The sequence below is a fragment of the Ciona intestinalis genome, chromosome 4, assembly GCF_000224145.3.
Source record: "Ciona intestinalis chromosome 4, KH, whole genome shotgun sequence".
NCBI classification, from domain to species: Eukaryota; Metazoa; Chordata; class Ascidiacea; order Phlebobranchia; family Cionidae; genus Ciona; species Ciona intestinalis.
The window spans coordinates 1,569,386-1,593,424 of record NC_020169.2 but is presented as its reverse complement, the minus strand read 5'-3'; the positions used below and the strand labels follow the sequence as shown (position 1 = coordinate 1,593,424).

General features: G+C 33.7%; 2 protein-coding genes across 3 annotated transcripts in view; one reads left to right on the top strand and one right to left on the bottom strand.

Annotated features, from left to right (window-relative positions):
• LOC100175377 (sodium/iodide cotransporter-like) overlaps positions 1–3,492 on the top strand; it is a 4,371-nt gene extending 879 nt beyond the window's left edge. Inside the window, exons 5-13 of the mRNA XM_009860127.3 lie at positions 160–279; positions 348–502; positions 579–719; positions 1,983–2,201; positions 2,257–2,369; positions 2,426–2,583; positions 2,646–2,869; positions 2,935–3,038; positions 3,101–3,492. Coding sequence (XP_009858429.1) covers positions 160–279; positions 348–502; positions 579–719; positions 1,983–2,201; positions 2,257–2,369; positions 2,426–2,583; positions 2,646–2,869; positions 2,935–3,038; positions 3,101–3,348 — 1,482 coding nt within the window. The 3' untranslated portion in view covers positions 3,349–3,492. The remainder of the gene's footprint in view (positions 1–159; positions 280–347; positions 503–578; positions 720–1,982; positions 2,202–2,256; positions 2,370–2,425; positions 2,584–2,645; positions 2,870–2,934; positions 3,039–3,100) is intronic.
• Positions 3,493–3,993: 501 nt separating this feature from the next.
• LOC100185568 (protein strawberry notch homolog 1) lies at positions 3,994–22,037 on the bottom strand. Of its 2 annotated transcripts, none has more exons than XM_018811629.2 (29): positions 21,752–22,037; positions 21,122–21,326; positions 20,228–20,850; positions 19,750–19,828; positions 19,593–19,654; positions 19,118–19,214; positions 18,440–18,649; positions 17,764–17,848; positions 17,163–17,253; positions 16,636–16,797; positions 15,847–15,959; positions 15,385–15,499; positions 14,713–14,880; positions 13,969–14,103; positions 13,478–13,623; positions 12,087–12,240; positions 11,541–11,715; positions 10,877–11,065; positions 10,196–10,356; positions 9,389–9,499; positions 8,898–9,054; positions 8,637–8,749; positions 7,866–8,037; positions 7,404–7,478; positions 6,732–6,878; positions 6,168–6,349; positions 5,634–5,860; positions 5,161–5,348; positions 3,994–4,725 (listed from the first exon to the last, which is right to left on the bottom strand). In XM_018811629.2, exons 1-29 carry the CDS (start codon positions 21,920–21,922, stop codon positions 4,511–4,513), a joined length of 4,728 nt encoding a protein of 1,575 aa, XP_018667174.1. In that variant the 5' UTR covers positions 21,923–22,037; the 3' UTR covers positions 3,994–4,510. The 2 variants fall into 2 exon arrangements, with proteins under 2 accessions (XP_018667174.1, XP_002127283.2); XM_002127247.5 differs by having other exon boundaries at positions 4,409–4,725; positions 11,541–11,703.
• Between the last annotated feature and the right edge of the window lie 2,002 nt (positions 22,038–24,039).

The window sequence follows — 24,039 nt, the reverse complement described above, 5'->3', positions numbered from 1 at the left end:
AATATTCACCCACAAAAACATGCATGGTAACTCGTAAGCTGGCACTAGGTGTTAAAACCGTGTGATAACGACTGTCGTTTTCCAGCCACGCAAGGATAAAGTAAGTTACATTCATTCATTTATTCATGCCTTTAAAGCTATACGTTTTGTCCACAACAGATTCTGTATATGGGAATAACAGTTTATCTTCCATCATTAGCACTGAGTGCAGTGACGCCAATAAGCACGCATGTTGCTATCATCCTTACAAGTGTGATCTGCATCATTTATACAGTTTGTGTGAGTTGTCAGATTCGTGTGAATAAACTATCGATACGGTATGTTATAATAATATAACATATTTCCAGGGCGGATTAAAAGCTATCGTTTGGACGGACACTTTACAATCTGGTATAATGTTCTTTGGTGGGTTGGCTTTTATGATTAAGGCAACACTGGTGGTTGGTGGATTTAGTGAAATTGCGGCAGCACTGGAACGGGGTGAAAGAAACAATATTTTTGAGTGAGTTTGTATATATAATAGGGTGGGGTAAGATGGGATACTTAATGTATGTTCTCATCCGTTCTTTATATTCTAGTTTAAACTTGGATCCAAAGTTGCGACAATCCTTCTGGTCTCTAGTTATTGGATCATTCACACACGCTTTTTATCCATTAGCTTGTTCGCAACCGAGTGTACAGAGATTAATGTCATGCAAGTCAATCAAGTCCGCACGCATGTAAGAATTTGTTTGAATGTGTTTTATTGATTGTGTGGCGCCGTGGTTAGCGCGCTATGCTCTAACCTGGAGAAATGCCTCAAACGTTGTGGGATGTGCTATTGGGCAAGACAACGTAACGCTAGGAAACATCGATTGTGTCCGCCATTTCTGATTTCACGAGCGTGAATCGCTCATACAAATGCATTGTCGGCGTGTGTTTATTTGGTGCGTTTAAGCAATATAAAGTCAGAAAATACAGAAATAATTTTTTTAACATTTTAAATATGAATTATTATATTATAAACCTCGTTTTATAAAATTAAATCTGGGAGTTTATGTGAAGTAAATTAGTATTTTGACTGTGTTTTAGTATAGGAGTGTAAAGATATTTATCCGGCGCTTGGGTGAAAAAGTGGACACAGTGTAGGAAACGCAATATAATGCTTTGGGTGAAAACATAGCTGATTATCTTGTTGTAAGTTTGAAACATGATCATTTTTTTAAAGAGTCTGTTTATAAACATCTTTATATAACGACTCTGTTTTTACAACTAAACCGACCGACAAAAACGGCCCAATGGGATACTGCTCTATGCTCGCTTGCAAGACTACAATTTCACAAACCGATACTGCTGATGCAACAATCCCATTAAATGAAATTCGATGCAAACTTCAAAATTTGAGTAGGTAGACTACTGTGCAAGAAATGCATAGGTCGGTACAAAGAAGTTGCTTATTATCTGGAATTGACATTCGAAAAACACAAAGATGACTTTTAAACATAATTGAAAGAACAAGGAATCCTAGTTTACCCACTGCAGATATATAGATATAAAGGCTGTTTTTACGCGGAGAAGTGCTTGGTTCTTTAAAAATCGCAATATCTAGACGAAATACAGCAATGGTAAAGTGCTATGCCTTGAAATCCAAAATGGTGGCGATTATATAAGCACAGGACAATTAAAAAAATGATTTACAATATGTTTAGCTTGGTATGTACTAACTTTGGGCAAGACACACAACGGCAATTATTCCAAACTTAGTGGTCTCTAATGAGTTTTCTAAATTGTCGGCCATAGAAAAATAATCATCCACAAAGTTACATAGGTGGTAACTCGAAAGCCACCACAGGGTGTATGAAACAGAACAACTGTGTTAGAACAGTTCTTGTTTTCACGCGAGAACAAGGCTAATTATATTCATATTATTCATTCATTCGTCCATAAACTCACTTAAAAAAACAATCCTATATTTAGCAGAGTTGTAACGTGTTTTATTTCAGAGCAATGATCGTGAGCAACTTTCCGAAAATCCTAATAACTTTGATAGCGGTCGGTTGTGGAGCAGCAGCATATGCTTACTACGAGCACTGCGATCCATTATCAAGCGGCCAAATCAGCAAACCTGATCAGCTGATACCTTTCATGGCTGTGGATATTTTCAATTCACTTCCAGGCATGGCTGGTTTGTTTGTGGCAGGTGTATACAGCGGAACGCTTAGGTAAGTATGACAAAAATGTTATTTAGGATAAACGTAGATTCATCTTTAATTTTAGCACAGTGTCGTCTGGAATAAACTCAGCGTCAGCAATGATTCTAGAAGATTTCATTCTTCCAATCAAACCATCGCTCTCAGGGAAGTCGCAATTATTTGTAAGCAAGATTACAGGTATAATTTTGAAACAGTTCATAGGATTTGGTATTTAAATATTTTCTTTAATTCAGGTTTAATTTTGGGAGTTATAGTGATATCAATGGCATATTTATGCTCATTGTCGTCCAACACAGTTACTTCTTTAGTGTTTGTAGTTCGTGGGACTTGCAGTGGTCCAATTCTCGGTGCATTTATTCTGGGCTTGATATTTCCTTGGTGTACAGGCTTGGTATGACTATGGATTTCTTAACTGTCATGGTGTGTCAACTATAACTGTAGCATTAATTGTAGGGTGTACTTGTGGGTCAATTCATCGGTGCAGCATTCACCTGTTGGATTGCAGTTGGAGGGTTGGTTTATGGAAGGGATCCAGCTACAGATGGTGTGCTACCTGTTCTTACCGATGGCTGCGAGAATACAAACCTCACCACCAATAATGAGCATTGGAATTTAACACAAGGTTTCACGACAACAAACCTTCTTAAAAACTCGACAGCAACTTATTCGGAGCACGAGTGAGATAAGATTACCGGCTGCTCATTATATACGAGATGATATAATAACTCTTTGAACTTTTTAGGCCTATGGAATACTTTGGCTTATACGGGATAACATTCTTGTATTACTATTCAATTGGTTCCATTATTACAATAATAGTTGGACTGTTGGTGTCTATTATTACAGGTATTCTGTGGTTATTAAAATTTGTTGTAAGTGTAGCCTGATAATTGTTGATGTCTTTAAAGGCGCAAACGACCCAAGAAAATCTAATCCTGACGTATTTGTCCCAATTCTTGACAACAAATGTTTCCCGAAAAGCGTACGTCACTTTTTTCGCTTCGGAGTTCCTTCACGAAAAACGAGATGTGGAAAAGATGGGATAAATTACGAAACTGATGACGTTGGTGAAAAAGTCGGGATAAAACTTCAACAAACAAATCATCTGAAGTCGAATCATTCAGATGAAACCAAAGCATTGAATGTTGATGTGTAAAACTCTTTATCATTAGTTAGAAAACTCATCCAAACTAGAGTTTTCCGAAAACAGCCGCATGTATATATCTCACAAAATATATTCGCTGTGCAGTATACGTGGACAAAATAAGTCTTAAAAATAAAGTTCATATCTGTCAACTTATATTTTTTATATGCGGTATTCCTGATGTGTAGTTCTGTGGGGAAAGATGGAACACATTTAGCACTTAATATCCAAATAACGCAATTGTGTTTTAAACAATTAACACCGTTCTATGGGAGTTACAAGGATACGGTTTTATAATTCTTTGTTTACTACCAAATGGGACAGGGAAATAGTATAAAAAGTGTCCTATTTTCCCACCCTACTATATATTCCAGAGTCGTATTCATTGGAAAAGTACATAATGTTATTTTAATGCACAAAATAAATGTGCATTGAAATAACATTAACTTATTTACCTTCTTTACCATGCACAGCAAGTAATTGCTTTTTTCAGGATGGCTGATGATTTTGACAATCTATTACAGACCCCTGCGAACCAAGAACAAATAACCTACTTTCAAAATTTAGCAGCATCAAAACGGGTACGCTTGGTTTATGATGCGAACTCAATATTTATTCTATTACTTTAACAGGCTTACTTGATAAAAAGTTTCCTCAAGTTAAACCAGACAGTATCTGGTTTATTCAGGCGAATCAACACCTAAAAGTAGCGTAATGCTCAACAGTGGATTTGACAATTTCTTCAGCAGATTTGTGCGCAAATATCAGACTAACACGCAAGGTATGCGAGGATCAATGTGTGGTCTAAATAAACCGCTCATAAACGACCAGGCACTTACTTCCGTGAAGGTCCACCACCGTAACACCAGACACACTTAGTACCGTCAAAGAAACGGTTAATCAAAAAAAAACTCGAATTAAACAAACAGAAAAGGCTTGTGGCGATGTGGGAGTCCCCATATGCACTACAACCTAAACAATATAGGTTTGCTCAAAATTAAAGAAAACAAAGCGAAAATGGCAGCGGAACTTTGAAAAAAAGGTAAAATCGTCCGAGCAACAATCTCCAATATAAACCTCAAGTAAATTTAACTCAAAACTGCAAGTTGCTTCAAAATTCTTAAGACTGTTGAAAAGTGATTTATACCAATTGTGACAAAAAAAGATGTTTAGGTCACAGTTGCCAAACTACATTGCTTTTAGGAGCAAGTACGCTAGACAACATTTCATCAGGTTCAACGTCCTCATAATCATCTGAATCGTCGCTTGAAAATTCGTTTAACTGCTGCGGGAAGTTTTGTACCACGTTATTTGATATTGGTATAGACTCAGCTTCACGATTGAGTGCAGCCATTAGGCTAGTGACGCAAATGGTAGGAATAAGAACACCTGAGATAAAAAAAGAAATATGTTTATACGATTTTTTAAAACGGCAAATATTAGGAAATTCCATACAAGTGAGATCTGCCAATGAATTGAGGCTTAAGTTGGCCTATTAACTAATACTAAATGCCAACAAAAATAGTTCAATATAGTATAAACAAAATTGATATAGTAGGGTGGGGGAAGACGGGACAACTTTAGCACAAAATTAAAATATCCTGATTGTGTTTTAAACAATTATCAACTGTCTGTGAGAGTAGTTGAGGATACCGTTTTATAATTCTTTGAATGTTTTTGTTTACTACCAAATAGGAGGAGAAAATAGAATAAAAAGGTGCCCCAATTACCCCTTACCCTACTATATATATATTCGAAAAAACGCAGAAAGTAATATTTTTGCATCTTATTATTTGCTTACTATCATTATTAAGTTAGACTCACCAACAATACGATTTCCTTCTTGAGTTTTCAACCTTACAACTTGCATTTTATATTTAGACCCCCCTTCCATTAAAAGAACTTCTTCTACTGTACGCCACACAGCGAGTACTGATCCTGCTAGAACGTGGTACATACGACGCCGTTTACCAATGTGACACAAACTGTTGCCTTTGCTACAAGAGCCTTGCCTATATGGGAAGTTGATGATATAAATTAAAACTAAATTGATTAGACTTTTTTCGGAAAAAAAAAATGCATACAAAATAAAAAGTGAATAATATAGCATGAGCTAGTATTTTAAAAATGTTTAAACAATCGAGAGTAATTTTTAAAAAGAAAAACATACCATTTTTTTTAGAAAATGAAAAAAGCATAAAAATGAGAAGTGCATAAACAGCAAAAACCAGTATTTTAAAACATTTTGAAAGAATTTGAAAAGAAACGGACTAAAAAAAATGGTCAAATGGTTTCACCAAAATCTGTGACTGCATTGATCTAATGAAGCCTCGTGATGTTTACACCACCAAACTTCTGCTTCATCGCTTTCAACTCGCTTGTATTTCTTCTTTAAATCCTCCAATGTCTCCTTGCGTACTTGCTTCCCTGTGTTAGGACGATACACAACGAAAGTCGCCGGCCCTCGATGGCGCTGAGACGTTGATTCAATGATCAAAATGACCATGTGCTTTCCATTTCTTTGCTGTGGGATGTTTTGTTTATATACAGTTTATTTAGAAACAGAACTTTAAATGTAGTTTGATTGTAAGCTTTTAAAAAGGGTTAAACAAGGTAAAACATATTTTTTTCTTTATTGATCAAAAAACTTAAGTTTATTTTTTTTATCAAATTAAAGTTAGGTAACGGAAATAATGTTTTAAAGATACAAATGAGAGTATTTACAAGATTTTTTTAGCACTTTATAACATATTATTAGCAATGACAGCTAGAATACAACCCTTTTAGCTTGCTGCAGTTAAAAAAAAACAACAAAAACATTAAAAACTCACAGTTAAAGTTACATAGAAACCACTGCTGCTTCCAATCGAGCCATCTTCGAATATACGCAACGCATCCACCCACGATATACCACGTTCTATTTGCACGGATTGAAGCGAGACACGACCACCACACATTATCGGGAACTCTTTGGTCTTCAAGACTTCAACGATTTGGTTCTCGGCTCCAAGATCTGTGAAAAAGTTGGAATGTGGAGTTTTTAACAAGTTTTTTTATTTCTTTCTTTTATGACTAAAACATTCTGGCAAATAAGCCAGGATAAAGTAATGTTTTTTGTATAAATGAAACTTAGGTAAACAAAAACAGCCATTGCCCATATCACACAAAGCACACATTAAGGTATTACAGTTTTATTGAGATCACATAGTTTTCACAGCTAATTTTACATCATTTTAAACATAACCCAATTCTATGAAAAAAACTTAAATGTTCAAAAGGCTTAAAAAAATTAAAACCAGTGAAAACACAAATTCGTTTGGTTTGTAAAAATAGTTTCTAACAATTTTACATATAACCAAAAAATCATAAACGTTTGTAAAAATAGTACAACTTACCAACAATGCCCTGATCAAATTGTCCAGATCTTTTTGCATCTTGTACAATTGCATTTAAAGTTTGAGTGAAGAACAGAAATAATCCGTTCTGATGTTCAACCTCCATTCCCAACATACGGTTCATGAATTTAAAGATGTTGTTGTAATCTATGGAAGATATTACATACAGAGGATAACTATTACTGTGTAAGGCTTGGGGTGGTGGAGTAAATTTGATCAGTGGTCTACAAACCAATGCCAGTATTCGTGACATTTTTGCTGCTCATCAAAGTAAGTTATGTACTACTAAAAAAAACTACTTAACCTACTGAAAAGCTAATTTTAATACGGAACCTTTTTCTTTGTGATAGCCTATGACAAAATCTTGCAATAAGCAATGTGACCTCAAAAATATTACAACCATGTACTTCCTTCTTGGTGGAATTTAAACTGCTAGCGTATAAACATTTTCAGAATCCTGGTACAAAAAGCTGGAACCACTTTCTATAAAACTTCTATAAATTTCTATAAATTTCTATAGGATTCTATAAAACCTGATCATAACCAGCATAAGGTGACACAGGAATTTTTTAGGGAAAACAGCAATGACTTGTTTGTTTTAGACAAATTTAGAGGATGTTTTTTCAAAAAAAAGGGAAAAATAAAACAGCACATGTACTTGTATGATGTTACCTTTATCTAGTTGATAATGCACTTGACCAGGTTCATGCATAATGAGACCAACACCTTGTAATGCTTGCTCCATGTCTTAAATAAATTGAAATTTTTTTACTAGATAAAACATATTAGAATTACGAACACACAGATTTTTATACTTTCTAAATTTCCTTAATTGTCCAGCAGTGTCCGTCAATCGTTTTAAAAATATTTCCGGTTAAAAAATGTATCCATGTTTTTAGTACAAAGTTAATGTACTAAAAAACTCGAAAGAATGTTTTTATGATGAAAATTAACCCACACTAAGTTCTTTTAAGCAGACTAAAGCTACTACTACATAACATACAGATATAGGTGTTCTTAAAACAAGCAATTCATTGACTAGATAGACAAAATATGTTAAAAATATAATATTTTTTGTGCCATGCTTTGTAAACAGTGTTTCTAAGGTTGTATTATTTATATAAAAATTTCTACCTTTAAAGAAGTTTCCTTTATAGTTCTTAGGTGGTGGTACGATTGGCATTTCATATCCAGCTATTGATTTAAGAACAAGTTCCAGTGCTTTCCTTCCATATTTATTATCGTAGTTGTATTTGCTGAAATCCCGAGATTCAGTAGCTCGTCTGTCTCCATGGGTGAGAGCCCCCTAAAAATAAAACATGGGTGGATAATGACACATGGGTAAGAGTTGTGGTTAAACATAATTTGTGGGTAATAAATAAAGGTCAGGGGGTGTTAATAGTTAATACTAAGTTCAGTAATGAAAAAAGCTGGCTAGGTTTGTAGAATGTATAATAGGGTGGGGAAAGATGGGACACCTCAGCACATAACATCCAAATATCCTGATCGAGTTTTAAACAATTAACAACGGTCTATGGGAGTTGGGAAGATATGGTTTAATAATTCTTTAAATGTTCTTTGTTTACTACGTAATGGAAAAAGAAAATAGAATAAAAAGGTGTCCCATCTTCCCCCACACCACTATACATTATACAGTGACAGAAATGATGAAACAGTAACTATGAAGAGGTTACAAGGGAACGAGGGATAGTGCATTGATTATTTGATTATGCAAGTATAGAAATTAGCCCTTCAAAAGAAAACAAAAAAAAATTAAACATGACTAAAAATTCTCAAAAATTACCTGAACCATGATCAAAAATAATCACCAAAAAGAAAATTATCATTTGTTCATAAAAATAGCATTAACAGTCTCACTATCATTGTATGGTTGAATGAACTTACCAAACTTTCAAGTCGTTTTGCGACCACTGAAGCGAATCTGTGTTCGCCAGCAAGCTCGGTGATAACGAACACGTATTCGGGGGCGTTTACCTGGTTCGAACGATGTGTTCGGCCTGGAAATATGAAATATTGGACATTTAATGTGTATTTTATTAATCACAATGTTTTTTTTTAAATTCTAAAAATTTATTAGAAATTTTTTTTTTTAAATTCCAACATTGCAAATAAAATAAAAATTTTGTTTGAAAAAGTAAAATTCACCAAATTGTTGAATTGCCCGATCTGCACTCCATGGCAACTCGAGCGTGATGTGAAGTCGTCGCCGTTGGTTACGAGCTCGCTTGTCAGCTTGGAGGGAGATCCCGGAGCTTGCTGCTTCACTGATGATCGCGATGTTCTTCTCACCATCCATGAACCTCTGGAGAAAGAAGATCACAGATTACGTTTAAGATAAAGAAAATAGGTGAAATCTAGGGTGGCCGGAAGACAAAAAAAAAAACAAACTAAAATTATTCAATAAACATTACATTTAGTTTTATTAACAGCAAAATTTTTGTTTCCTATCTATCATTGCCTTATCTTTGTTCACTAAAGTTTGCCGCTTATGTACATAAGAATCAGTAATATACTAATTTTTTCGATAAAAGTATAAGCGATGTTAAATATTTGTTAAAGACATTTTATGTGGTTAAAATTTAACAAATGTTACAAAACAACAATTAAAAATAAGCATATCATATACGTTACGACACCTGTTTTTCAGTCATATTAAGTAATTCCACTGGCACATCGCTCTCAGCTCTTGTTTGGTATTCAACATTTCCTTCATCAGTTGCGATAACTCGACCTTTACGACCAGTCATCTGTGGTGGATGGTTGGTTTATATAATTATTTCTTTATGCTGGTAAAATCTGGTTTGTAAGTTTCATGAATGGTTATTATAAGCTCGAAGTGTTGAAGCTAGCAGACTACATATTCTGGCAAACAGGCGTCAAAAATATCTATGGGCACTTGAAAAAGACCTGAAATATTGGTTAGATTTGGCCCTTTCTATTCTAAATAGACCTACTGTGAGGCATATCATGGGAGATGGATTTTAACCGAAGTTGACCTATTACTCTTCTCAATTTTATACCATTGCATAATGTTTTGCATTATTTGTTATTACGACAATTTTTCTTTTTTGTAGGAAACACACTTATACCCTCTCTGCAAGGTGAAATGTTTATGCGAATAACGATGCCCATAAAGTCCTCATTTGGTAATTCGCTAACAGCGTTATATTGCATAGTCATCGGTTCATGCGCGTATCAATGTTGAGTTAGCTTACAAAAAAGATTAGCCTGTTAAAAGTGAAACAGTCCTTCTACCATATTTTGTTTACTTGCATAATGTGAGTAACCACCAACCTCCTATAGCAGATAACACACCTATGACGATATGTCTGCTAACTTTGTTTCTGTGAGTAAATATGCAAGTACTTCTGCGCATAATAGTTACCATACAAAAATCGAAAAAGTTTCCATACAAAAATAGTAATATTCAAACAGTGACCAACCTCTGCAACATTCTCTGGCCCCCCAAGTGAATCAATAAGCTCATCCAACATATTGTTGGGCAAACAACTTCCCAGTGTTTCCAGCTTCTCAAGCAATTCACTCTTCAATGCTTGAGCTTGTTCTATTGGTCCCATACCTGGTAACGATGAAATGAGTGTACCTGGAAAAAATGCACCATTAAGTTTTTTGTTTTTTTGTGTTGCTTGGCCAGTAAAAAAAATTTTAAAAAACATTAGGTTACAAACTATAGTGCAAGGTTTTTACCATATGGTTAAAAATTTAACTTGTTTTTAGTTTAAGAAATAAATAAATTGGGTGTAAAATTATAGGGCAATGTTTTTTAATGTATGGTTGAATTAAACTTATTTTTAGCTTTAGAAATAAATAAAAAATAGTGAAAAAAAGCTCTGTATTAATAATATATCAGGCACTATGTCATGCTCGGCCATACCAACAAAGAAAAAAATGAAATCAAACAAACTAAAATTTTACTTGTGACTATACTGGATAAATACATAAGTGCAGGATATAATGTAAAAATCCTATTTTTTGGAAATAAGGCACAAAATTGTATTTGGCTGCTATACTGGTGTGCTTAATCCCAATTAAACATTGATTGATGTACTAGGTTTCCTAACTTTTACGTTGTAAATGGCAGACGCTGTTAAAACTATGAATACCTGAGACAGAATCAAGGGATTTTAAAACAACTGATGCATCTTCTTTCTTCTCATTGGTTGATTTAGTCACATGATTCGTGCTTGAATGATCACCATCTTCATGCTTTACACCGTTGTTGTTGTTGTGTTTTGATTTATTTTTAAGTTTGTGTTCGTTTTTGTTTCGTTTTCTTTCACTTTTTTCCCAATCTAAACATTTTAAGACAGATTAATATTTTTCTTGTGCATTTTTAACTTTAGTAGGTAGGAAAGACAACTTTACTCAGTTTCCTTGTGTAAGTTTCCCACAGTTAAAGCTGGTGTTTACTGTAGTTAAGTTGGTGGGTGCATTTAGTTTGTCTTCCATTACTTTTATCTGTTTTTTTCATGTAGGTTACTAACGAGCTATGCAGTTGCGTTTTGAATTAAATGAATTTAAGCTTTATTAAATCAACCAGCAACTGGTGGTTTTACATTGTAGGAACCTATAAAAATGCTACTTAAAAAAAAAAAAAGAGAAAATTTCACTTTAGACGTTTAAAGTTTGATCTGATTTTTTAAAAATTAAATTTTAAATTGTAAATATTGCCTAATTTTTTAAAATAATACATTAATAACAGGCACAAGATTTCAAAATAAATATTTTTAATATATATATACATTGCAAAAAAATCAATTTTAGAACCTTCACTGTCCGATGGCTCCCCGAAAATTTTATGAATGTCTTCATCACTGGAGGATGTTGGAAGATCATCCTCATCGCTTGCTGAAAGGAGATCATCATCAGACTCACTGGAAGATGCTGCATCCGATGAATTTGATCCTCGATGTCGTTTTGAGGAGTTTGACTGATAAGGAAGCTTAAAATAAATAACTAAAAATCAACCACATTAATAAAACAAACAAACAATAATAATTGATATTATGTTATATAGTAGGGTGGGGGAAGATGGAAGACCATTTTATTCCATTTTCTCATCCCATTTGGTAGTAAACAAAAAACATTCAAAGAATTATAAACCGTATCCTCATGACAGACCGTTGTTGGTTTTTAATTGTTTAAAAACAGGATATTTGGATATAATGTGCCTAATGTGAGCCATATTCCCCCCCAATACCATATTTTAAGAAGCAGTTCAGTTATAACCATTGTACATCATTATTAAAAACCTTAAGTTCTCCCAATATAGATTATCCCCATGACTTTGGTTTATCCAACACAGGTACTTACAAAACCATTGACTCGTTTTCGTTTCACAGCTTTTTTCTCAGCAGCAACAGCAGCAGGTTCTTCTTTCTTATAAAAATCTCGTCCTAAAACAGCAGTTACCCGTTTTCTATCTGGAGCAGGGAAATGATTTTCAATCAATGTCTCAAACACAGCCCTGTCGAAGAAATTTAAAATTATTAAAATAAGTCTAGTTCCGGAGATTTGTGCAAATTGACAAAAACATTTATTTGTGTAAAGACATATTTTTTATTGTTGCGCCAAATGCAGTGGCGAATATCTAAAGTTCCAAACAGTTGCTTCTATGGCCGCCCAAATACTAGAATTATTTTAAAAGATTTTTTTTAATATGCACAGTTGGTTATACTTAAGATAAAAATGTAATGATATAAATAGGTTTATCCCCAAATAATTATGATTTGATTTATTCAATACAGGTTTATTATTGCTTAAAAAATCCATATGACCCATTGATATAAATTTAGTGTATCACACTGCTTTAGTAAGCTTCAATATGTCTTGTTTATGTTAAAATTAGATAAACTGTGGGCAATATGTTGTATGTTTCAGAACCACAGATCAAATGAACAACTGCAACCATGCGTGGACTTAAGAAATGAATATGAATGATAATTATTGAACCCTTTGTTGTGTAAATAAACTTAGCCGATCAATAGCAAATTTCCTTGAATTGAGTAATGCTCAATCTTTATTTATTTAATTTAATTTAACACAGGACTACATGCTGCCTGAGGTTATATTCAATTACATGTATAGCTTAACCAAATGTAGATTGAATATTGTTGGTTCTCCAAACATGAAATAACATTAAAGTTCACTATATGGCAAGTATGTTTAAAAGAACAAGCCACAAAACTTTTCTAAATAAAAGGGGAGGAAGGGATAGAGGAATGTACCTTTTGGAATAAAGTGCATTTTATTGGTTGTAATGTTTACTGGTAAATGTAATACAGAAAAACCATGGTAGGCCTGCATTACCTGCCTATGTTCAAGAGATATTATAGAGACATTAGAAAGTGTAAATGACCACTAACAAACTTCAGAAACAAAAAGCTAAACGACCAGATCCGAACAACATAAAATTAAAAGCACTTTTTGTGTTGTTTTTAAAGAGAAAGGAGGCTACAAGCTAACCACCACAACCCATTTTTACACATGGCCATCAGGCGCATCTGAAAAGTAAAGCGAAAAAATAACGACCAAGCTACAGGGCCAAACTTCCAACGTGGCCTCAACCAAATGACCCGAATACTCCCGGTTAATTTAGCCCTGCAACCGAACCGGGCCAGCCAACACTTTAAGTGACCAACTGTTCACCTTCATCTATTGTTTTCTATAATAGTAAAGAACCATCAATTTGTAAATAAACTTACTTTGCAGTTGAAACAAAATCATCAAGTTCTCCGTTACATTTCTCAAGTTGATCAAGAGTTCGTGATTCACCGGTTGACTGTAAACCAATGACGACACATTTTCCGTGTTTCACTGCTTCACGGACCAACGACACTGTGTAGTCAACCTGTGTGTTTCGGGTTTTTATATTATTGTTTGTGCAGGCTATAAATTTGTTTGAAAAAAAACACATAAAATACATGTATAGTACTGCAGTGTAAAGGACCCTCCTGTAAAGTCACTAGGATACGATTGCATAATTCTGCACAAATAAACCTATAAAATATAATGTATATAATATATATATAATATTATAATATATGTAAATATAAATGTTCACCTGAAATCAACTAAATTGTAATTCAGTGGAACATAAAAGAAAAACAAACCTTTTAGATTTAAGCTAAACTTGTCAACAGAACACAACGACATTGTCATTAATATGCTTAAACAATTTAAAAGAATAATTCACCTTGGCAGATAAACACAGATATTTAAAGAACCTCTGATGAGCCGACCAGAATTGCGCCCACATTGATTTCTTCATGTGATATTCTGCTTCTATCATGCTTGCTGCTGCTTGGAAGGCAGCTCGGGCCAACATCCACTGTTAAAGAAAAATTCAAGGAGAAATTTAAAATTTGTTCACAAAAGTTTATGGATAAATTATTTTTTTGGTTTTAAAGTAATGAGCCAACTCAGGTCTAAAGACTCCTAAACATAGGTTAATAGGTTTCTAAAGTGCTTTTTATAAACCCGGTAAAAACTAACCATGGATAAGGTTCTACTCAATGTAGTCGTAATTTCTTTAGTATGTAAGAGCTTACCCATAATAACCTAAACTTGTGTAAGATGGCTTATATCTTTAATTATTTACTTGATTACAAAAAAAACTATCTCTGCATAAAGTCCAGAGCCATGGCTCAATGGTTTAGGCGCCTGCATCATAACCAAAGCGTTCCCGGTTCAACGATCAACAGGGATACTAATACTGATCGGTGTAAGACTTAAATGGGCTTTCTGGGCGTGGGGGAATGGGCCAAACCTGGCCTAAATCTCAGAACCTTGACAAGAAGGTCACCCAGAAAGACTAATAAATAAGCATATCTCTGCAACTGCAATAATAAACACAGTACACCTGCACAGGAAGCAAGCATGGCCCATTGTAAAATATATACAATGTCTGTTATCTATAATATGTTATAGAGCCACCCACCAGTTTCACAGCTTTGTTGTACATTGAGATGAAGGAATTGTTTAAAGGAACTTCCTCAATCCGAAAGGAAACGCCATAAAAGCTGAGCTGACGAGCAATGTAGCTGCCTCTTAGCTTCATGTCCATGGCTACAAGTTCCATGGCTCCGACACCGCGCCGCTCCACAGCCTGTATGTTTTTAAATTTAATTTATATTTAAAACACCACGCAAATAGCTAGAATGTTGATATTTTTTAATCGTCAATCGGCGTTGTGATTTAATTTCATTAATTAAGGTAAATAGATTCAAATCAAGCAATTTACCTATTTTGAGACAAGTGTAATGCTAGAACATTAACCAGAATTGTATAATGTAGTTTTTAGCATTAATTCTAAATAATACATAATTACCCTTATGTAAGCTGTAGCTGTCAGGCAAGTTATAAATCTCAATAATCTCTACTGGCAGTTTTTTTTAATACACTTAACTGCTCGAAAAGCTCCATAAGACTTTTATTACTAAAATGTTACTAAAATATTACTAAATTATTACTAAATTATTACTAATTTATTAATAACATATCACTAAAATTTACTAAATCATTAAATAAATATTACTAAAAGTAAAATATACTATAATATGACAAAAATATGACCCATATTACAAAAAATGATAATAAAAGCACTTTTTACCTGAATAAAATCCGTGAATTGTGGGAAAGGAGTTCCACTTCCCCATAAACCAAGTCTTGACATGTAAGCCATGTTCTTGGGCTCCGATGCACCAGTCGCACTCGCATATACAACTCTGTTGTTACATATAAGCCTTGTAATTATATGTATATGTGACTTATAACACTAGCAATAATGTGTGAATGGTTGAATGGCAGTTTATCATTGTTTGGTATGCCAATAAAAGTTGTAAAAATGTAGACTTTTTATAAACCACATGCAGCTTACAAGTTACAAAATATGAATTAGTATGTGAAAAAAAATTTTGGGGGGTTTTATAAACCTGAAACATAAAGCTCATCAGTGAACATTACATTAAAGAAATGACTGTTAAAGTCTACCCAAGATACATACGCCCACAATGATAGCAGCATTCAACACAGAAGTCAGAACATAACAGCCTACTAGCTATTCATTTGTTACCTGGCATTTGGTAAATGGGTTTGCAGCTGCAGAACTGTGTGTCCGGTTTTAGTTGATTTGCCAGAACCAGATGGTACAAGGTTTTTTGCTTTATGACATTCGTCAAAAATAATCTGAAATTAAAATTTTAATAAGTAAAAGCCGGATTAACAAGTTAAGATGTGACAAACCTAGGAATACTGTTTGATTTTAATCTGAAGACATTTTAAATAAGTTACTTATTTTAATTAGTATCACTTAGTTGAGCAACATAAAAAGATATTAAATACAAAGTTGAAATAAGGCAAAAAAGTTAAGCAACATAAAAAGATATTGAAAAAAGGCAAACACTCCAACTTGATAAAGTAATAACAGTTGTTCTGTTGCAAGTGCGCACAATTAAAGCATAACACAACTGAGGTGTTGTTTACATTTCCTTTATTGTTAACACAACAGTAGCTACACAACCACTGTAAATATATTAGGTGGTTGGAATGGCTGCCACTTATAGGCACCACACCTGGGGTGGGAGGGTAGGCAGACTTGCCACAAAACAATGTTTTATTCATAAAAAAAAATATAGCCAAAGAGACAATATTCGTCCAAAAAACTGCCCTGTCTAACTTATAAAGCATAAATCTAACATGAAATTTAAAAGTTTGAAACCCAAACTGTAAGTCAATTTCTATTCTATATTTGTGATGTCTTACAGCTAGGCACACCAGTAAGCTGGGATTGGAAGCCTGGGTTGTCCTATTATCCTAATTCAACCAATACAACATGAGATAATAAGTGAAACAAGTAACGTACCACGCCATCGAAATCCTCTCCCACCCAGTTAAGAATCTGCTTCAACCTGGTCCCATATTTTCCTTGTTGGTGACTTTCTCCAATAAGAGATGAATAAGTTCCAAATATAACGCCTTTCTTTGCGGCTCCGTTGTTTTTCGCAGTGATTTTTCCATATTTAAACTGTTCATAAAAAGAAAATTTTCAATAAAATTATAGAAAATTTTTCAATAAAAATTACAGAAAATTTCCAATAAAATTTACACAAAATTTACAATAAAAAAATTACAGAAAATTTTCAATAAAAAGTAGTAAATTACAGTCAATTTCCAATAAACAGGTCTTAACAATAAATTAAATAGTTTGGGACATACATATTTGTAGACAACGTCTGTGTAATGTACATGAAGCAAACCCAATAAAAATACAACGTATGTTGTTGCTAGTCAAAACATAGTTTTTCCGAAAAATAATTTTCTATCTAAAAAAATATTTATTTATGATATTGACAATCAGTTCTTGAAAAATACAAAATCAAACCATTATACCTTGTTTAATGAATAAACTTTAATATTTTTTGCACCAATGTCCCGCAAATCACGCTCTGCATCATATTTAAGATCATTCGAAACGCTAAACCTAAAAAGTAAAAACAATGATATCAAATAAAACTCCTATACAAATACATTTCACCGAGTTTTCTACTTATATCACAGTACAGTTGAATTCTTTAAAGCTATATAAAGCACACTAAATCTTACAAATTTACACCACACCTTGATCGCCACACCTTTATAATATTTAATAAGCAAAGTTTTGCGGTACACCAAATTTATTTGATACCACACCAGTGCCAATCATTTTAAAAACCTTACTTAAAACTTAGTATACAAATTAAAACCAATAGACAGAGAAAATAGTATATATAGTAGGGTGGAGGAAGATGGGACACTTTCAGCACATTATATCTAAATATCCTGATCAGGTTTTAAACAATTAACAACGGTCTATCGGATTTATGAGGATACGGTTTTATAATTCTTTGAATTTTCTTTGTTTACTACCTAATAGAAAAAAATAGAATAAAAAGGTGTCCCATCTTCCCCCACCCCATATCACGATCACAAATAAGACTTTCAAGAAACTCACCATAAAGCTCGTTTCCTTCCCAACAAATAATTCTCATAGATGACACCAGCCACAGTCCTCCCTTTCCCCACCCCTGGCCCATCCCCTTTATTGTCAATATTTGTATTTTAATACTATCACCTCAACCATGTGTATAACCATCTGTTTCTATATTTACGTGGATACCAATATACAGCATATTAAACAGCAAAAAAAAAGAAATTAATTACATTTTTGGTTTTTGAAAAATTAATTGCAAACACATATATAATGTATATAGTATAATATATCTGTAAAAACATATATATATATTATATATATGTATTCATAGATATATATATATATATATATATATATAATGGTATTTAGCACGATCACAGTTACATATTATGACAGAATGTGTAAATACCAGGACCATGACAAGCCTTGCTGTTAGAACCTCACCCATATTATATTATTGTATATAATATATATATATATAGAGAGAAATTTTTTTTTTTTGAATTATGACAGAATATCAAAACAAAGCATAATTTTAGGACTAAAAATAAGTCACTGAAGGGGTTTTTTTATGTGTGGGCGTAACATATGTTTTATGAGAAATAACTCGACCATGTATTTACACCCTTATTATACCAGCAGGGTGTTATGAAGTGATATACAAAGACAGCAAATATCATAAATCATTAAAACAAACCTATAAAATAACCGGCGCGCTCTCCATTGGGTAAAAACATCTGATGCTTCTGACAAGCATAAACAACTGACTCCAACTGCAGTGCCGACAACAGACAGTGATCTATGGTGTATTGAGGTATAGATAGTTGGTACTTTATATCAGGGGGCATAATGCTGGATAATGAACTCGTTTCAACCACACTGTCTGGATGGGGGTGACCAATGTTCACTGCAATAATTTTTTTTGTGAAATTTTATGCACAGTTCAATACTTGTATTGCTTAGTTGACTGTTAAACCCTACACAAGATATATCTTATGCTGTATGTGTTCAATACTTGTATAAACTATTGGGCAGGGGTTTTTAACCTGGAGTGACTTTGTCAAATTGCAGTTACACTGAGTTTTTAAACTATATTGATTAATAACATTCAGTTGAATACTTGTAAAAAACAAAAACTATTAATCAGTGATTTTTAACCTGGGGCGACTGTTCAGATGTATTTACACTCAGTTGTTAAATTTATTGATCAATAATATGACATACTTTGGCTCTGCTAATTTGCATAGACAACTAATAAAGTAAAATTTATTTTCGTAAAACTGATATGATAAAATGTACATTGTCAACCTGGGTACCTCTTATTTAATAACCATAAATATATATAAGGTAGATTTGTGTTTTAAGTTGAGCTTACATTTGCTTGGCATATAAAGTGCATAAGTGTGAGTGTGTTGCATCTCTGCTTCTTCCTCTCTCTCCTCTTCAGCTGCCAATTCTTCACCAGGTTTCAACTGTGAGGAAAACATGAAAGTGACTTGTTTCAACATCATTATTGCACATGGCTGTGATGTTTTTGCATTGTTTAGCTCTTTATTTAAACAGTTTGATTATTAAACAACTATGAAAGTGGATAACTGTTAAAATAGGTGAAAGTAACATTGCTAAATGCTTGCTTGGGCATGATTAGAAAGTCCAAACAGCGAAACATGGTTTAAATAAATACAAAGTTTGTACGCATTTACTTTGTTAAAAATCTTAAAAATTGTAACAGAAAATAATGGTAACAGACTTTAAAATGGTAAAGTTAAACTCTCAAAATCAAATGGTAACATAAATTAAAAAAACTGTATATAATATATATATATATATATAAGTTATGATTAATTTACCGCTGGCATCGACAATGTTCTGAGAGCTAGACCTTTCCCATAGAACCTTACAGTACCTTGCCCTGGAATATATTTATTGAATATTGAGTGGTTTGTGAGCTGTTGGTAATGGGGGTATAACAGTTGCAAAAAAGACCTTTTCCTGCTAACATGTTACCTGTATCAGGTGTAGGTTGTGGTATATGGATAGTTGGTGGGACTACTGTAGGTGGAATGTTTCTTTGTAAGGAGGGTGACTGTGAAAGCATAAAGACCTGTTTAACATATTTTCTGCTACCGGTGGACTATCTCCACATGGTAGAGGAAAATTAGTTTTTAATAAAATCTAGTACATATATATAAGTTTTAGCCAGAGCATTAGTTTTGAAAAACGGTATAGGCCTATATTTTATATAGTAGGGTGGGGGAGAATGGGATACCTTTTGGTTCCATTTTCTCGTGCCCATTTGGTAGTAACATTTAAAGAATTATAAAACCGTATCACGACTTCAATAGACTGTTATTAATTGTTTAAAACACGATCAGGATAATTGGATAATATGTGCTAAAGGTGTCCTGTCTTCCCCAACCCTACTGTATAAGTTGCAAGGCAACATGGTATAATAGTAGAAACTAGAAAAAAAACAAAAACTCACAGCGTAGATGGAATGTGATTTGCTGACGTCACTAGATGTGATGTTGGTCGTAAAAAAATGAGACAATGATTGAGAAGTAGTCTGTGTGTTTGGTTCAGGAAGAACCAGGGAAAATGGGGAGTGCGGTGCGTTAAAACTTGCCGACTTTTCAACTGTTTCAACAAATAAACTGCCCAAATTGCAGCTGCTTTGACTTTTATTGGTTTGAGGAACGGCTGGAATTTGGGTGGAAATGATTTGCTGCGTCCGTTGAATTGGAACATTAAAACTAGCGGACCGTGACAAGCGTACAGTGCTTGGTGGGATGGATGATATTATCGCAGTTTTTTGAGGATTTCTTAGCGTAGAAATTGGCGGAGTACCCGCTCTTGTCGTTGATATTACATTACTATGTGCACTGTCCTTTGCAGGTAAAAATATAGTTTTTGGCAATTGTGGTTTAGAGTCCAATGCAGTGTTTCTGATTATAGTGGTTGGTAAACTGCTAGCTATCGTGACTTGTTTGGCTCCATCTGTGTTTATGGATTCTTTGTTTAATGTGTTTAACCCATTCTGCACCACGTTGCCTTTAACTCGTTGAATAATATCAGCTTTTCCGAACTTGTTGATTTTTATGATGGAGCCTGTGTAAACAAATAGTTTTACAATTATGGTTTTAGCTGCTGTTACATGTGAAAGTATTTAAAGAATGCTGTCTGCAATCCAAAACATAAGGGAAACACCTTCTTTAAGATAAAGTGGTGAACAAATAATTTCAATACTGTATACACAGTCTTGCCTTTATTATTACCAAATACCAATAGCCTATATACATTTCATAAATAATTACAAATAACAGAATATCTGAAGTTTGAAAAAGTCAAAACTATATAATAACGTTAAAGTACAACACACCTGCTTTTAAAGCTGGAATTTTGATGATTTTAGGACCATTGATCTTAGTAACTGTTCTAGCCCCAGAAGTATTTGGCAAAGTTTTATGATGGACGATGTTTTGTGGGGCAAGTGTGACTATTGATGCAGATGAAGAAGTGAGGATGGAGTTGGAACTGATCATCTTCACTTGTGGAGGATTATGTGGTGGGATTGGGGCTTTGTTCTGAACACATGTGATGTAGGGATATGATAAAATCATGCACTTGTTTCATTTATTATTGTATAGTATGAGAAAAATAACGCAACAAAAGAGACAGCATAAGGTAGTTCTATAGCATAATTTAATGAAATTACACCAAAAGGTTATGCTACTTTAAAAAGAGAGGTGTTATTTGTACTTAATGTTTATAAAAATGTTATAAGTGAATGGAAAAGACTGCATAATACACCATTTCCTTAATTAAAGTTATTTTCAGCTTTTCGCTGGGATAACCGTTTAAAGTAAGTAGAGGGCATATTTGTTGGCAGGTATGATCAAAAACTTATGTATTCTTAAAATTAAACCTTTTATGTAAGCGTACAAGATTTCAGCAACTTTACGTCAGGAAATTAAACACAAGTGAGATCATTTAGAAAAGTCATAGTTACCTGCTCAGTTTTGAGTGCGGTTAGGAGTTCACATTCTTTGAAATTGACAGTGTTGCTTTGTAATTGAGTATTGGGTTGATTTAATACGGGAGATTCAAAGTTCATCAACCCACTCTGGCTTAGAGCGGCAGATAACAAATCTTGCGAATTGTCTTCTTTTTGTTTGTCCATATTTCATAATATTGTTATGGTATTGTGCTTATTTTTAAAATAGAATTTATTACCAGAATTGAGCTATCACTTAATATCTATAATCAAAGACATAAAATAGCAGGCGACTAGGTGTACAACATAAAAATATAAAAGCTATATTTTAGTGTGATATGTTAGCAACAAACATATATAAAACATGTAAAATAGTGAAAACACTTTAATAATAAATAAGTATAGGTATTCTCAAAACGCTAACACATGCAAATAGCAAATGTAACAGAATAGGTAACAGCATATTTCATATTATCATTAAAACATTAAACTCAAAGAGTCTGTCACGATTTTAACTTTACTCAAGTGTATAAAACATTAACCCTGACACGGATACGTGATCTAATCACGGTTTATGCCATTTGTCTACACTACAGAATATCGTAAAACTAAAATAACTCGCCTTCTAACCACGCGAACATAACGAGAATGAAAGTAGATGAGAACATCGAGAGTTAATATGGAAATCATTCATGCGTTTCAGACATAAATATAGCATTATTCATTGTTTCCAAATCACGTTGTCACGTCGGGGACTAGAATAAACAGTATCTGAGATTATTCATCTATGATTTCATGGTCTATAAAGTAAACTGTTAGTACTTTTTAGTATTACTTTATATGCTGTAGTTGCTTAGCTTGGTTAGGGCTGTTGATGACGGTACACTAAACAAAAAAGACGCTAGTTTTAAAACATGCGTTCGAACTGTAATAATTTAAAACTAAGCTTTATTGCACTACTCACAAACGGTAAGTATATAAAAAGTTATAAAACAGTAAGCAGTTTATTTAAACAACCTAAAAGAAAACCATTATCACAAAGTAACCTACAGGACGCCACGTAAAATGGTCGCCCAAATACTTTTGCCAGACCATGTCGATTTCTAGCTGTTTCTGGTATAGGATTGTGAAGGTTGTGAATTTCTGGGTTTGGGATTAGTTCTGTAAAAACGTTCTCAGAAGAATGAAACTGGTTAATCTAAATTGAAACTGTTTCCAATGTTATTGTAATGAGCAAGTTATTAATTTACCGTGGACCTTATTTGTTTTCTTATGTGTACGTACTTGAATTTATGTAACCTACAATGACGTAACCTGCTGTCTTAAGCAGGCTAATATCAGAAACCTCACAACAAGTTCGCTTATCCTTCAGGTTAAAGAAGCGTGTATAATTCGAAACGATTTCCGATTTACCGCCCATTACAGATGTCAAGAAAGGAACCGATGACTATCACAGTAGAACGGTGTAATGTCGGTGAGGATCACAGCATAGATTTGGCAAGCACAAACGAGGCTCTGTAATCAGAGTGAGTCATAGGACCTATGACATAGGTGTGCCTCGATAGGTTTTATTGAACAAGAACAGTGATTTTTTGTTCATTTCGAAACTCCACTACCGTCCCACATGCAAACCCCATATGAACACGGGTTTTCTGTGCGCATATACGAGATTTAAAGGGGTGGAGTTGGATCATGATTGAAATATTTGTAGACCACCGAGACCTACCGAACTTTCCACGTCGGCCGTTTTGAATCCCTTTATCCCAAAAACGATTGATTCTCATCCAAAAAGGCATTTCTGCCTAATAAGAGATCATACGCGTTATACGGAGCATGCGTAGCGTAGTTGGCGTTTTTAACAATGAGGCCTATATATAGTTTAAACTACTGCTCAAAAAATGGTACATTGTAAAACAAAGTGACAAAAAAACATCCGAAATATAATTTAACTTAATTTCTGATCATTTATGTGCTAATGGATAGAAAATGTGTGGCCTCTATATTCGATGCAAAATGCTCTGTTTATTTTGTGTGCTGTTTATAACTGCAAACGTGATTGGGTCATAGAACTTTATATTTACATCAGAAACCACATCAAGAGCAATATAGAGCAAGCGTATTACTAAGGCGAGTGCTGACAAAACAGTATCACGTTAGCTAATCATTTCAATCTGTCAATTTCAGATTCTGCAGATCATCATTTTAGTCTAATTAATTTGACAAGTATTACCACTAAACAATGTTTTCATTGTATAAATATCATGTAGCGAAAGGTCACACAGAATACATCGATCAAAATTTGC

Coding starts and splice junctions, on each gene's coding strand:
- LOC100185568 (XM_018811629.2), bottom strand. CDS start 21,922: ATGGACAAACAAAAAGAAGACAATTCGCAAGATTTGTTATCTGCCGCT. Junction 11,716..12,086: donor GAAAACGAGTCAATGGTTTT/GTAAGTACCTGT, acceptor ATTTATTTTAAG/CTTCCTTATCAGTCAAACTC. Junction 11,066..11,540: donor GGAGCCATCGGACAGTGAAG/GTTCTAAAATTG, acceptor TAAAATGTTTAG/ATTGGGAAAAAAGTGAAAGA.